Source organism: Ascaphus truei, chromosome 6 (genome assembly GCF_040206685.1).
Source record: "Ascaphus truei isolate aAscTru1 chromosome 6, aAscTru1.hap1, whole genome shotgun sequence".
In the NCBI taxonomy this organism is placed as follows: domain Eukaryota; kingdom Metazoa; phylum Chordata; class Amphibia; order Anura; family Ascaphidae; genus Ascaphus; species Ascaphus truei.
Window position 1 is genome coordinate 86,062,531 of NC_134488.1, and position 16,917 is coordinate 86,079,447.

Consider the following 16,917-nt stretch of genomic DNA (forward strand, 5'->3'; position numbering starts at 1 on the left):
GAATGACAAAAGAGTGGAATTAACTGACATGATCTACTGGAGGTCCAGGTGCTGCTTGGCGTGCTCCTACCGAAGGAGTATCAAGATGCAAGAGGTAGTGAATGGCGGTGCAACTGCCTTGGAAAAAATGATGACCGAAGATTACAGGGTACTGAGTACAAAAAATTTTAATGGCACATAGTAGACAGCACAACAAGAAACTCTGACGCGTTTCAGCCGCACGGGCCTTTGTCAAAGAGTATGATAAACACACCGAATACACTAGTTTAAATACCTATAGTTCCATACCTCAGCAATGACGCATCGGCGTTCTCAGCCAATGAGAGTCAGCCTGCCCCTTCTTAAAAGCGCGCGGTTACATTCTCGCAATAGTAAACAGCTGATTTATGCAGACAAACGCGCCAAGGAGGAAGGTAAACAAACAAATCCATGTCAATTGAGTTAAAGTAAATTAAGATAAATATAAATCACTGGACATTCAACATTATATGAATAGTATAGTCCAGAGAAAAATAATAAAATAATCAATTGATTTTTCTTACAAAAACTGGTAAAAAAAGAATCTATGATGTTCATTAATACAGGTGATTCCTCCTGGTATTTCATGTATTTTCATGTATTCCTTCATATGTGTATGCAAGTTTACTTATTGTTATAGAGCTCTATTGCTCATTATCTTATGCTCTAGGAGAAGTTAATTCACTGTCAATTCAGATACATTATTCTTATGCCAGTTTCTCTGTTTATCATTTTTGTGAGTGTTTTTTTTTGTATTCTGAGAATTTGTAAAACAGCATCGTTTGTTTTTAATATTCAAGTCAATTCATTATTTTTTGAAGTGTGTTTTATTGTCTCACAGTATTTTAAACAACGGTTCATTTGTGTTTTTGTATTTTGAAACTAGAGCTCAGGGTGTTTATCTTAGGTTCTTGTGTTTATAAATGAACATGAGGGATTCCATTCTTTATATTGCAGTGATATCCTGTGAGTATTTGTACAGTGCCCAGGGTTCCAAACCTCTCCATCTAGCATCGATTTGCCAGCAACTAATAGTATCACTAGAATGGGGATTTGGTAAAGATCTCTTATCCGATACGTCACAGAGGAGGCAGGTTTGTTTACCTTCTCCTTGGCGCGTTTGTCTGCATAAATAAGCTGTTTACTATTGCGAGAATGTAACCGCGCGCTCGTAAGAAGGGGCAGGCTGACTCTCATTGGCTGAGAGCGCCGATGCGTCATTGCTGAGGTATGGAACTATGGGTATTTAAACTAGTGTATTCGGTGTGTTTATCATACTCTTTGACAAAGGCCCGTGCGGCTGAAACGCGTCAGAGTTTCTTGTTGTGCTGTCTACTATGTGCCATTAAAACTTTTTGTACCCAGTACCCTGTAATCTTCGGTCATCATTTTTTCCAAGGCAGTTGCACCGCCATTCACTACCTCTAACAATTCATTGTAGATGTTACACTTTAACAAGTAACACAATGCACACATTATTATGTAACAGAAATGTTACTATTAGTTTGAAAGTTAATATTGTAGGAATATTTTTTATTGTATGCAACTTCCTACCAAATAAATTTCTATGACAGGAAATTGATAGTTCTCCTAGATCAGGGGTGCGTGCAATTTTCTGGGGGGACGCGACCGTTACAGAGTCCCCGTGCTTCCCCGAATGCATTTAAATTAAATGCCGGGTATCGCGTAAGGCCTCCGTAAAACTCCCTGACCTCACTTACCTTACCATCAAGCAATGCGTCGTCATGGTAACCCGGTGCCAAATGACGTTGTTGGGTCATGCGACGCTGCCATGGCAACATGACCCCGCAGCGTCATTTGACGCCGGGATGCCATGAAAGAGGGGGGGGGGGGGGGGGGGCGAGCCGGGAAAGACAAGGCAGGGAGGTGCAGGAAGAAACCTTTGCGCACCCCTAACCTAGATCTCAATAATATATTCAGTTTTAGGGGAATGATGAATAGGTTACACATACATACCTCCAGGGTTAGGAAAACACAAATTATCTGGATGTGGCATGGATTTTTAGCACTGTGACCCAAATACTAGTGACCTCTCACAGTTTAAACATAATCACGTCAGTAATGAGTCAGATTACGAAGTTCCACAAGCAAGTATTGATTTGAAAGACCTAGGTGAAGGTGCAAAAGTAGCCATCATTTTTTTTGTTTTTTTTTTAAATGTCTCTCTTACCAGACACACAATTCAAGTGCTACACGAAAACTCAATATCTGCCACCCAGGCAGTTTCAGCAAATCTTACATATCCACTGACCTTCATAAGCCTGGTGAACAAGGTTAAAGAGCTGCTCCGCTTGCTTTTTCAGCTCGGGGTCCCTGTGCTTGTCAGGGTGGTATACCATACACAGCCTACGGTAGGATGCCTTCAGTTCCTCCTGAGTGGCCTAAAAAGAAAGGAGGAGGACATAATTTACAGTATGATAGTCATGCCCCTAAAGGTTCACGAAAACGCAGGTACTGTACCTACACTTTCTTCTAGAGCAATAGCAAATATCATGGTGCAGAACAATGGACATATAGGGTGTGATTAATAAGATTTCAATAGTGCCAATGGGGGCTCTATGACATGACATTTCCGAGCGATCATGCCCCTCTCGGCACAATCAACATTTAATGAATAACTCCCCATAGGTCCTGTGCAGAAGATCTTAAAATCTAAATGTTGTTATCCAAGACATAGAGAAATAAAGCTATTTGTCCAAGGTCACAGAGACTCGCACTGCTGTCTCAAACTTCAGTCCTGTGCATTATCCACTAGGCGACTACATCAAGTTCTGCACAAATAGGAGAAGCAATAAAGTGAAAGCATTCAGAATCAAACAAACAGTCTCTGACATTTCACTTCTAACATGCAATCCCCTGCAAACAAGGGCCACTCAGGGCTCAACACATGAATGGGGGTTGCAATATAATGAAAGCATTACATCCTGTAACACATTCTCAGCCGCTTCCATATATCCTCTTACAGCATTTTATTTTACGTTTCTGCAGCTCCTTGTGTGTTTTAATTTATAAGTTAACATTTTCAGGCTACAGTATTCTTTGGCTTTAGTCTGCCTTCCGGACATCTTTCCTGTGGTTCTCTCAAAATAGTGTTTCTAAAAAGGCACTTCACCTGTACTCTCTAAGGATAACGCCCCCGCAATGTACATCAATGTGTTTCACGCTGTACTAGCAGGACCTACGTAAAAGGTTTCCATGCTGTCTTTTTTAAAAACAGCATGTTCTGCAGGGAAACAATAAAAGAACTATTGAACGGTCCTTTTATATATGCTAGATAAATGGGAGCCCTCATCGCCTGAGATGTAATTTAGGCACTAGAAGACAAATATCAGCGCAGACAGAATCTAGTTTCGAAGAAACAATGCATGTTATACTAGCCACGTGAATCTGCTGCGATTCATTATACAAGTGTTACAAATAAAAAAGAAAAGGTAATATTTTGGGTTAAGAGTTGCCGTTTATGGTGGCTTTTATTTGGGGCTTTTAGGGGAGGGAGAGGAGGAGAGAGGGCGAGAGAGGGAGAGAGAGGGCGAGAGAGGGGGAGAGAGAGAGGGAGAGAGAGAGAGGGGGAGAGGGATGACCTTTAGGCATTGCCGTTTTAGTTGCCAACCTTTCTAGTCTAACATTTATTTCATATAGGAGAACAGGTCACTTAGAAATTGTGAATACAATTTCCTTCATGTGTAGAGATTAGTATATAATATTAAAATACACATACAAGAAGAATCCCTTTCAAAACACAGGCTTGAGGAAAACACAGAAGTTGTGAGCACTGTTTTTGTTTAACTCAATCATCTTTAGAAAACATGTAATGAGCTTTTAATTACCTAATCTTCAAAAACCATTAGTTCGATACAGGAATCACATTTAATAATGTTAAAAGCCTGGCAAAGTATCTTTATACTGCAACACGATTAACAGACAAAAGTAAAAATTCCCTGTGAAAGCATTTACATTTTTAAGTGCTTGCATCTGTAGAATTGATGCATTTTAAAGGTGTACTCCTGTCTAATATATACAGGACTCCCATTTGGGGTTTTAATAAATATACCCATTAAAATAGCTTTATGACTTCATAGGAGAACATGCATTCTTTTTGTGCACATCTTGCTCCAATATGTTGTAACGCCTTTCCCCTGTGCTGGAGATCACTTGAAGCTGCGTCCACTGTACACTTCCTACAATAAACACACCCCGATCCAGTCAATTGGACGCCCCTTCCCTTAATAGCCATGCCCTCCACTCCTGATCAAATTATTTCAGGACAGATCGCTCATGCTTGGAGAGTTGGTGATGTCACCGCTCTCAAGCATGAGCGAGCTCAGCGGCAGCGTGGCCGCAGCCTTATACCCGCCTCTCTCCAGATCCCCTATTTTTTTAAAAATATTATTTGTTGTCAATATTGACAATTTCAATAAAATTACAAGTAAAAAGTCTGACCATAAAGAAAGCAAGCAGTAAAAAAAACAAACAAATTCTTACTAATATCCATGTAACCCAAGTACATTACTCTCCATGAACGTACCGAAAAAGTCCACGCAAAAGAAAGACAGGCAATTTCAGAAACTACTGAAAATATTCGGAAACACCAACATTCAGAGGCACAGCAACAGCAATGTTGTTTGATTAGAAAATGGGACATTTTCCTAAGCAAACCCTATGTCAGCATTAGCCACATAATAATAAACTTCCAAAGGCAGAGAAAATAGCACAGCTTGTTTGAGATGACTTTGGATACTCTTTCAGGCCGACTACGCCTGTGAGTGAGCTATTGATGTTAAAGGTGCAGTCCCACTTAGAAACAGTAGTGGGAGTTGCTTTACAGTACTTGGTACTATGTACTGTAGCTACTTCTGTAATAAAGCAATAACCACAGGAATAGAAGTTCAGCAACTTGAGAATTCTAAAATCCAAATAATTACTTGTACTCAACTTGGTAAATAATCTAACGTGACAATGTTGTGGGTGCAATACTGTGATTAGTGATCACTTCTCCAATATGTTAAACATTTTGGTTAATAATGTAGGCTATATTTTTGGTAGCTTTACGAATGTAAGACCTGCAAGCATGATTCTCAAAATCGAAACCAAATAAACAGGCTATACACCAGACTAATCTCAAACAATTCTCAATGAAGACATTTCACAATTAACAGCACATACACAGTACCTTACCCAGACGAAAAGAAAAAAGCAAGGGCAATTTGTATTTCTTGATCCAATAAGTGCAACTTTACTTTTAAGATGTTGCCAAAATAGTGTTTTATTAGTTGCCACTATTACAAGCACTATCTACTTGGTTTTGACTTAAGTATACTACAAGAATGGGGTTAATGTTTTCTAACTATTTTTGTATTACCATTACCAACATGTTACATTCCAATAGCACAACTCCAGTCTTCACGGGCCACCAACATATCAGGTTTTCAGGATATCCCTGCTTCAGCACAGGTGGCTCAATCAGTGACTCAGTCCTCTGCTGAAGCAGGGATATCCTGAAAACCTTACTTGTTGATGGCCTTTGAGGGCTGAAGTTGGCCACCTCAGTAGCACTTTACCACCAATACTTTTCAATCTAAACAATTTACACTATGGTAGTATTTATTTGTATTTGGCAAGGTATCTGTCATTAAGAATTAAGTACCTGTCAGGGAGAATAAATAACCATTAATTTAAAAAAAGGAACACAATAAAGAATGTATCTTCAAACAGATTACAGATGCAAACGACATTAGATCATTTAAGTGGAGCTGTTACTACCATTTACTATTTGTTACTCTTTCGGTCTTCCTACATAAGGTATTTTAAAGCATATCAGGCCCAGATTAAGAATGCAACTACGTTAAAGATTCGTTGTGCTTCTAACTGTTTGTCATCTCTTTGTGTTTTCTTGGTCATTTAAATTAAACTAAATGAGAGAGGAGTGGAATATACACTTCTACAGCGACCTTCTTTAATCAAATTAATGATAAACGGCTTAATGTGCTATTGATTAAGTCGTAGAAATGAACAGTTTCATTTTTCATAAATATCATGTTCAATAAAACGTTAGATTGGGCCCTTAATCTTAACTGAATAGCTAAGGTCATTGGCTCAATATTTTATAAATGATAACTGCTCTCTCTAACCACCAAAAGATACCGACAACATTTCACAATAGAAAGATATATAGACATCACTAAAATCTGGAGTTTGGAGACTCCATCTTTATTTAAAGGACTACTCCAAGCCAGGGGTGCGGAAACTGGGGGGGGGGGGGGGGGCAGGGGATTTTTCTGGGGGGTGCAGGCAGTTGCCGGGGGATCGCGTGAGGCCTCTGCAATGCTATACTTACCGAGGTCCAGGCGCTCTGAAGCGTCGCCATGGCAACACGGCGTCAAATTACGCCGTGGGGTCATGTAATGCGACGTCACACGCGTCAAATGACACCGCAGCATCATTTGACGCAGGTCTAAGGTAGGGAGGTGGGGCGCCAGCATCCAGGTAGGGAAGACAGGGGGACGCAGCAGCAAAAGTTTGCGCTCCCCTGCTCTAAGCAATATCCTACATGTGTTTTTTTGTTTTTTTTAAATAAATCAGTTCTGTAGTATATACTCACTACCTTCTTTTATTTGAAAATTCAACTCTTAATGCCATTTTGTATGTTTTAATACACTGAGCATCCTTTGATTTCTATATCTGGCTCTTGCACCTTCCCAGCAGTGCAAGATCTTTGCAACACTTTCCAGTTTGTGATCATTTGTTGCCAATATTCCAAGCAGTTTCAGCTGTAAACTGTAACAATAGATAATGGTACTTTGGTAATATGCAAATACATTATAGCTGCTGAGTTACACTGACTGAAGGATTGACTTGAAACGGAAAGGCAGCCATTTAGTGAACCCTGGAAAACAGGATTTTGCTGATCGATCATGGGAGAACCAATTGATTGTCAGCATAGATAATTCATTTTCAATAAAAGGTACTCAAATACTGCATATATTAAAACAAAAAAAAGATATTACATTTTTGTTACGCTGCTTAGATTGCAGACACCTCTATTTTGCTTTTAAATACCAGGCTATTGTAACTTGTAATCATCCCTCTTTCTTGAAACAACTCTCATCCACAAGTTCACTCAGCTTTTGCCTTAGGCTGCTTCCATAGACACTGGAGCCGTGCGGAGGCGTGCAGAGGCTGAGGGAAAGCGGGTGCCTTCCTGGTCTTAATACGCGCGCCGTCCGGGGGCGTGTCTATGGGTGGACCAGTGACGTCACGGAGCTATCCTATCACCCGAGAAATCAGTTTTGACTGATATCACGCGCCCCCTATCACTTCCACACGCACGCACGCTGTATATAGACGCGATCACTGCCTTTAGGCAGTCTGATCGCTCAGCGGTCTGCCCCTGTATGGTCACAATATGATGAAATCTACCTTCTGTTAAACAGAAAGAACACAATGGAAACAAGCATAGACCCAACTGACCAGACTCTGGAGGAAAGCAAACTTGTACTCCTGTTTCAGGGGCTCACATTTTGGCATATGAACTCTATGCGTTGTATAAAAGGTCTACAGTGCAATTGTAAATTTGGAAACTTCTGTAGTTTTAGCAGTCAAGAGTAATTTTTTTTTAATGTTTTTTATAGATAAACTAAAAAGAAATGTGTAAAGGTGATCCAATCAGAGGTATCACATCATGCTACGTTGTAATGAGTTTTTCTGTTTGAAACCTCAGCTGAGTAGTTAATGAAGGTGTGAAGATTAGGTAGATATTCCTGCAAATGTGATGTGGGGCAGCTCATAAAGCTTTTTATTGCATGGCATTATCTGCCATTACAAATTGCTTTTGACTTGCGGCACAATCCTAAACTTGCGAGCAGCTAAATAAAACATGGAATGCAAAAAATAAGTGGCAAAATAAATTCATTTTATATGTGTTTGTTTTGTGAACTTGAGGCCTGTTCTTTTGATCCCATAGATGTAGTTCTAAATTACTAATACTTACCAGTATCTATAAATACATATTCTTGTAGGGTGCCGACAGATGCAGCACAACATAGAAGAATTACCAAAGCGCATTTAATCCCTTAATTCAATAAAGATCTTGAAGTCTATTGAAATCTACTTTTGGTGCCTGAGGCAGAGATAGGTTATGCGATTTGCCAACGGACACAAGGATCTCAGACTGCAATTCCCCTGTTTTTCTTACTTGATACCAAACCACAACACCTCCTCCTTTCTATTTCTCATTGCTGGGCGTCTGGCAGGGGGAGATAAAACAAAGTCAAATCTACACAGAAAAAAAGTCTGTTTATGCAGCGAATCGATTAAATTTAATTTAGTGTTAATTTAAATGTAATTAGTTTGTACAGGTTGCTTTCTTTGCGTTTCTGTACATAGGCGATTTCAAGCATTGGCTTACTGAGGGACCATAAGATGCCCACATTATGCAAATATAATGTAGCTCTTGGAAGAAAGCTTGTGCTTGGTGTCATTTAAGAGACTTGATTTTCACATTTCAAATCTGTGCCAAGTGTGAAGGTTGAATCAAAGATTTCTGAAACATTGTCATTCACAGTATCTTATTTGTTTGAGAAGACGAACAGCCCGGCATATTGTCTGTATCTTTCCTTCTACATGTAACCATTGCCAAGTAAACCAAAGTGTGACTGTATAATGAATGCAAACTACTAATGAACAACACAAAGCCAGAAAAACAAAGACATATTAGCAAAGGAAATTGTGTCTTGCTAAAGACAAATGGGGGAAAAAAAGTATATCCCTGCACATATGGAGTATAAAAATAAGGAAATGCAAAATGTGGGATATCAAAAAATATATAGTAATCTGCCACTGTTATTATGTTTTCTTATAAAGGCACAAGCTGCACTTAAAGAAACAGTACATTCCAATGACAAAAAGGGTATAGTAAAGAATGTCTAATATCAGAATTATAAGAAATGTAATAAAAATTGCAAAAAGGGCAATCAAATTAGCAAAAAGTGATAATGAAAAAAGGTTTGCAACAGCAAGTAAGATCAACCCTAAAAAGATCTTTAAGTACCTTAATAACAAAAAAATTAGAAAAGAAAATATAGGACCTTTCAGTGTGAGATGGGTAGGCAGATTAATGGAGATAAGGAAAAAGCAGAGGTGTTACAGAAATGCTCTACCTGTATTTACCAGGGATGAATCAATTGCAATAGTAGTGCTGAAGGAGGAAGCCACAACCTCTATATTAACAAGCAATTGTTAACTGAAGAAGAAGTTCATAGGCGACTTGATAAAATGAAAGTAAATAAGGCACCCGGCACTGATGGCATACATCCAAGAGTTCTTAAGGAGCTAATAAGTTAATTAATGCCAAACCATTACATTTCATATTCAAGGACTCAATTGCCACAGGCTCAGTACCACAAGATTGGCGTAAAGCAGATTTGTTGTTGATATTTATAAAAGGGGAGCTAGATCACAACCTGGGGAATTACAGACCTTTAAGCCTGACATCAATAGTGGGGAAGCTACTGGAAAGTTTAATACGGGATAAACTTCAGCAATATCGAAGTGAAAACAAAAATATTAGCAATAGTCAGCATGGATTTATATGGAAAATATCATAAATCAAAACAACCAGGTTGACCATAACTATATATTTAACTACAAATACATATGATTGCACAATGTGTGTGGCAAGTATATTCTTATGTGGCCTGATGTAGTTTTTGCTATTTTAATGCCACTTTGCGGTCTTCTAATAGAATAAAAACCCAGTTGATATTGGTCACCCAATTCCAATGAACAGTTTTCTTGCAAGTCCAAGTTAATGCAGCTGTGAATAGGAAATGTGCAGTTTTAAAACGTGTAAAGCTTCTACGTCCCTTGTAAGTTTTAATTTGCTGATGCAGGTCCTTCAAGTAATCATATTACAGTCGCACACATGGACAGTGATGAATTTGCCATAAGCAATAATTAGGTAAATCTTCCAATATTCAGTAGAATGTGACTCATTTGATTGGTGACCTGTGTTTATTCCAAATAGAAATTAAGATTGAAAAAAAAGTGGTCCTGAACCATTGCCTGCCAGATAAGAAAATAAAATTAATGAAGTCTTAAGTTTGAATTCTTCAACGTTAGTGGATTAAGAGCACTGCATTTATTGGGGGGGGAATCGAAGTGGCAGAGCAATTGTTTAAGCTGATAAAAACAGATTTTAAGTAATGTGCCTGAAACAGAAAAATAACTGTGACATGTTACTGTACATTTGTTCAATTAGATCGTATGTCTACAAGTGCATTATTTAGACTAGGAAATTCCCTGGTAACAGTGATGCTCAAAGCATATAACAACCTCCGGATGCTAAGCCAGTGAGATGGAAAGGCTGGCAAAACAGCCATAAGGATAATGCTTAAGAATTTCCAACCCAGCAAAGTTAATTTGTATTTTACCCTCTCTTCCCTCTCCCCTCTTTCTAACATGATATTCATGCGAGTTGTTGTAGCCGAATCAGAAGCATACAAAAGATCAAAGTGTGCCAACCAATTTGAAATCACTACCTTCGGGTACACCATGTGGAGGAGCGGTTATCTGATCATTCACAAGTCCTGCAGTACACTATGATTATGTAAGTCCAATCGGTGCTACTGGTCTTTAAATAATGTAAATAAAATGAAAGCAAAAAGTCTACTGTACAGGGCTGTCTCAATTCTGCTTCAATGCCGCCCTACCTGTCTGTCCCAGGATGGAAAAAATAATGGTAACCAATCAGAAGCCGATGGCGAGCCAGGGCCGCGTTTATAGTGGTGTCTATGGCGACGCGACCGAGTGATGTCAACCGTCGCCGTCCTACAGCAATTCCTGCACTCTGGAGCAGGAGACCAGAGATCGCGACCGGGGGGCGTGGCCGTGAGCGATTCGCCCTCATTGGCTGAACCTCTTACGTGCCCGTGACGTCCCACGATCGCTGGAAATATCAAACTCTTCTGGCTTCCAGCGATCGTGACCGCTGACGTCACGGTCATGCCCACTATGGGCACCCCGCCACTGACATGTACTTGTTATGGCACTGCGCAATGGCGCAGTCGCCATAGCTAGTACTATAAACTCAGCCTAATGTGTAAGGCAGGGGTAGGCAACTCCAGTCCTTAATACCCACCTACATGTCAGGTTTTCAGTATATCCTTGCTTCGGCACAGGTGGTGCAGTCTTTGACTGAGTTACTGATTGAGCTACGTGTGCTGAAGCAGAGATATCCTGAAAACCCAACCAGTTGGTGGCTCTTGAAGACTGTAGAGGCCCACCTCTGGTGTAAGGACATCCAATGTCAAAGGTAATAATGCTATGCTTCGGAGTTCTTAGGCTAAGATTATAGTGACCGGGGGCGTGATGTCGTACGCAAAACATGCACTAGACTGGAGGTGATTGGGAGGCGTGGTGGTGACGTCACGTGAGGTTCGCCCTCATTGGCTGAACAGCTCACGTGACGCAGCCATCATGCGAAAAAAACGAATTCAATTGTATTTTCAAAAATTGCACGGGCGGTCGTGCTTGGTCGCGTGCTCTATGGCCTGCTTCAGGAGATACGGCCTTTTGTGCGCCCTCTATAAATCGCAGCCTTAGGTAGAAAATGGAGACAACAATGTAGCCCAATAAAAAGCCAACATTATCCAGAAAATGCTGATCTTTGTTTTCTTTAACATGAAATAATAACACAGGACAAGTACATTGTGTTTTTTTTAACCACGTACGGTCACAAATAAAATGGGATACTCCTGATGAAACCTCTAGTAGGTGAAATGCTTAGAGCTGCTCTGTGAGCTGAGAGAGGACATCGACGCAGCGCTGCGGTCATCACCGCTGATCAAAACGTGGAGACGTGGAGTACACAGAGCAGAGAGGCGCCAGCCGATCCTGCTGCCCTGTGTGGCTAAATGCTTTTAAAGAATCAACACCATGTGAGTGTTCACTTTTTACTTGTTTATATTGATAAAACTTATTACAGTTTGCACTATTGGGTCATCTACCTTTATTTTATAAAGGCTCTTCTTCATACACAAGATCAACCAGTCTATCACCATACATCATTGCCACATGCTAAAAAGAAGAATGGGGAATGTGTGAGGGTGTCCCCTGTTGATTTACTCACCATATTACAGACATATTAAAATATTGTATTTGTTTTCTATTTTTCTTTATTTCTATATTGACCTGCACTCCCCATGACCTGAAAACCTATAAAATTGGAAATGCACTCAGTCATGTAACAGCTTCCTAGCATTTTAACTCCTTCAGTGTTGACTGATGCAGTACTTATTGCCAACACTTTGGGTGCTCTAAGACCTATCCACTGCGTCGTGGGGTCCGGAACTCCAGGGGTTCAATGACATGGTGACTTCATCATGTCTTTTTGTGCTTGTTTCCCAGAGGACAGCACAGACCGTGGCATGAAATGCAGGATAATGGAAGGCGAGAACTACTCTTCCCGTTTAAGGGGTGCCGCGATAGTTCTGAGAAGCGGTCGCCTGAATGTGATTGCAATAGGGATCGTCGCACTCTGGTGCTGCGGCCCCTCTAGCAGCCACGGGGTTAAAAGTCACTGCGGTGCTGCACAAAGCAATTACATAGTTACATAATTGGGGGAGAGGAGGGTGCAATCTCATGTATGGTATCTAGAAATAAAACAACCTTTATAATTGCCTTCCTTAAACACATCTAGCCATTCTAAAACCAAAACATTTACCCCTTTGATTCCCTTGGAAATTCATTGTGAATTGTTTTGCATGAAGTGTTTCAGTCAAGTGTTTTTTTTACCCTTAGTCCACCCTGCCCTTCAAAGAGCCAATAAAGATAAGGGCCAGTGAAAAAAAGGTTTTGCCTGTGCAAACTGTTGTACACAGGGACATCACGCAAAAGTTGTAACTAGCCAGAGGAAATCAACCATGTTTATAAACGAAATACCTATAGGAATCGGATTTTGGTAAAAGTGTGACATCAGGTGGAGCAAACACGGAGAAGATTGCTAAAGTGCTTAGTATTTTGGGGAGAGTTATCCCCACCACAAGATCAAATGTAGAGGACCTCTTTTTAAATCCTGGTTGGGGGTTGGCCTAACAAAATCCCATAATTTCTCTAGAATTTAGCATTTTTCCCCATGGACACTTTAGGCCCCGCTCACACAGCACACTACCCGACGTGCGCGTGCGCTGTCATCACAAATTCCTGGCGGACAATGGTAGTGTTCAGTATTGAAACTACCATTGGCTGCAAAGTACGGCGTCTACGCTGCTGCAGTCGCGAGTGTCTTTTCAAACTGTGATCTCCGGCTGCAGCAGCGTGACGTCAGTTTCAGCAGCCAATCAATGTCCAGACGTTTACATTGATTGGCTGCTGAAATGGAGACTCGCAGTGAAGACGGGGGACCAGGGGACACAGGGGGGGTTTGTCCAGCCGGATGGAGCCGGACTGCTGCTTTTATCCTCCAGTGCTAAAGGGAGCTCTAGCACAGTGCAGAGGGGGGGGGGGGGGGGGCGGGGAGGGGAAACACCATCCATTTGCTCTGCGCCCGTGACACTGCGCCGCCGTCCCCCCCCCCCCCCCCACGCGGAGACAGCGTCGCTAAGCCCCCTGTGTGAACACGTCCTAAGTCTGCTGCACTGCAAAGTTGTATAAGAATAATACGAATCTAGTGAAGCTTAGTTTCATAAAATACATATATGAATACATCATGTTTTATTACATTTTGATACCATGCTGATTTCAGAAAGGCTTAATTTTATCTTTACAGTCGGATGTATTTGTCACTGTTTCCGGTGCTTCTATACTGCTGAATCATTTCTTTCAAAACAATATTCTTCGCTGTCCTTATAGCTTGAATGGTGGTGAACATTATTATAATTATTTTCTGCCATTCTCGCCCTTCTAAACACCAGACCCTGGCTTAACTGTCACTCACGCATGCTCCGCTCCAGTACTAGCTCCTCTGAATGCCTCTGGAGAAAATATTATTGCAGACTTCATTCACTACAAATGTATCCCAGTGAAAACTACTTTTCTTCACTGATCAACACTATTTTAACCCACGCCACCTCTTCTGTCTGACTCTGCTCAGACCACAATCTGTAACTTGTTTTTCTTCCTCCATTTCACTTCAGGACTTGGCCGACTTGCCCTCTTGATCCCATTCCCTCCCATCTCCTCAAGCCTCTCACAGATACTATAATCATTATACACATTTTCAACTCCTCCTTCAGCTATGGTACCTTTCTCACCTACATCAAGCATGCACCATATATTATACGTTATACCTTAGCTCAAAAACAGCAAGCTTGACTACCTGCCCCTCCATCACCCTCCTGCCTTTTGCCTCTAAACTCCTTGAACGCCTTGTATTCTTTCGCTTGCTCCATTTTCTCACCTCCTATACAATCTGGCTTTTGCTACGATTACTACACCAAAACAGCCCTTGCCAAAATAACCAATGACCTCCATGCGGCCAAATACCAGGTCATTACACCCTGCTTATATAACTCAATCTCTCTGAAGTTTTTGATACTGTGGATCCTTCTCTGTATCCATAACAGAGCTCTATCCTGGATTTCATGTTACCTTCCCCATCGTACTTTGTGTCACATTTGCCAATACCACCTCCTCTGATCTCTCTGTGGGTGTAACCCAGGAGTCAGTCCTGGGACCTCTTCCCTTTTTACACACTCTTGCTAGGTGACCTTATCACAATGCTTGGGTTCAAGTATCACCGCTATGCTGATGACACAAAATTACCTTTCAACCCAGGACGTTACACCTTCTGTACAGACCAAAAAGTCTCTGATCGACTCTCCAGTAGATCATCTTGGATTGCTCTCCGTCGACTCAAACTTAATATGTCAAAGACGAAACTCATTCTTCCTCAAGCCTCGCCTTATTGCCCCTTTCTCGATTACTTTTGGTAGAACTATCATACACAGAGTATCACAATCACGCTGCCTAGGTGCCACATTCTCCTCTTATATTCACAATGTAGCTAAAACCTGTTGATTTCTCCTCCATAACGCCCTTTTCTGTCGCTCTACTACTAAAACGAACGCAGGCGCTCATTCTCTCTCGCCTCGACTATTGTAACCTTCTACTGTCTGGCCTTCCTGCCTCTCACCTGTCTTCCCTACAATTGATCCTAAAAGCTGCTGCTAGAATCACTTTATTCGCTCTCCTGGCTTCTTATTAAATCGTCTATTACTACCAAAATCCTCCCCTTTGAAGGCTATACCCCAATTTCACACTATACACCTGCCCCGTCTCTCCCTTTTGTATGTAAAACCCTCTCCCGCGTAAAACCACTCACTTAATGCCCTTCCGCTCAATATCCGACTAGCACCCTATCTCTCTACCTTTATGGGCCATCTTAAAACACACAAGTAAGGATTTACCTAATTTTGGCCCATTTTGTTTTTAAGTGCCTGTTTATCCTTGCTTCCCAAATGTATAACCTTACATGTGTCTGTTACACCTTATCTGCCATTTACCCGTCCAAGTTTCCAGTTGATCCAAATTCTTCAGTAGAGAAATTACATTCTGCTCAGATTTTACTACCTTACATAGTTAGTGTCATCAGCAAAGGTGGAGACTTTGCTCTTTTTGCCAACCTCAACGTTATTAATAAACAAATTATATGTGAGGATACACACACACGTTATACCCCCACTTGCATCTCAAGTTGTGTTTCCCAAAAACAAAATTCTTACACCCCACAATCATTTGATCTAAAAGAATAAACTTAGGCCTGTAGGAGCATGTCTTGACAGTCATTTGTCACTTTGTCTTGACTAAGTACACTTGGTATCTGGGAAGAGAACTCCAATTTCCAATTTAATCAGGAACACTAAAATAATTAACAAAACGTGCTTCCAGTAGTTAACAGATTCTTGGTACCTACATCAAATGCTGGGGATCCTCCCAGATGTATAGATATTCAATGCAATAGACCCTTTTGTAACCTTAAGGAGGAAAGATTTTCTAATATCTGTCATAGTAAAACACATCCTTTTTTACACAGACAATTGTGTATGTTTACACAATTGTACATGATTTCACTAAACATTGTACATAACAGTATTTTAATTCATCTCTGCAATGATAAAGAATAGTATTCTTTAATCAACCTTTGGTCTCTGGATTTATCTGAGGGGCTTTAAAACCTGCCCATCAAGAGCACAGTAACACCTTTAGGTATTGCCAACCTATCGCTCCGCCCTTGCTGTCATTTTAATATACATAGTCAGGCAAAATGGGTTGTAAATCTGTTGTCTTGCATCCTCTTGCACTAGACGAGCTGGTCCTGCCCCTTCGGTACACGGAGTCAGGGAATGGAATGCCCTCCTCATATCCATCAGAAACATCAAAGACCATCTCACGGTCAGAAAACGGTCCCAGACTTGGCTCAAATCGTCTTTCCAAACCCAGACTGATTTTTGCTTCACTTTTGGAGTTTTTAAAAAGCGCACAGGAGCAGGGTTCGCTCTGTGTATGCGCTATACAAGACATTGAGATAGATAATAGTACTTATTTAATTGTTTAATTACTAGCAACCTCAAAAAAGGTACACACTAAACGACAAGAAAAAATGAACCCCCTCTCTGCTGGAGCAGGGCAGCTTACTTTATTACATTTGTTAAACCCCCTGGGTGCATTAACGTTGCTATATCATGACAGTACCTTTCCCTATAATTCAAACAAACAACTAAGTGAGAAGGTGCCAAATCACAAACCAGAAGAATCAACATTTCAAAACACTAGGCTGCCAAGCTAAATTCTGCTGAACTTTCCTCTGTAATAAGGACTGCAATGGAAGTAGGTTTGTTTTAATATTTTATAAGTAAAATATTTTCCATAAGCACAGCATGTTTC

General features: G+C 40.8%; 1 protein-coding gene across 2 annotated transcripts in view; it reads right to left on the reverse strand.

Moving 5' to 3' along the window:
* DNAJC11 (DnaJ heat shock protein family (Hsp40) member C11) overlaps positions 1–16,917 on the reverse strand; it is a 134,993-nt gene that overhangs the window by 88,483 nt on the left and 29,593 nt on the right. For both annotated transcript variants that reach the window (XM_075605003.1, XM_075605004.1), the window contains one exon: positions 2,291–2,420. In XM_075605003.1, coding sequence (XP_075461118.1) covers positions 2,291–2,420 — 130 coding nt within the window. The remainder of the gene's footprint in view (positions 1–2,290; positions 2,421–16,917) is intronic.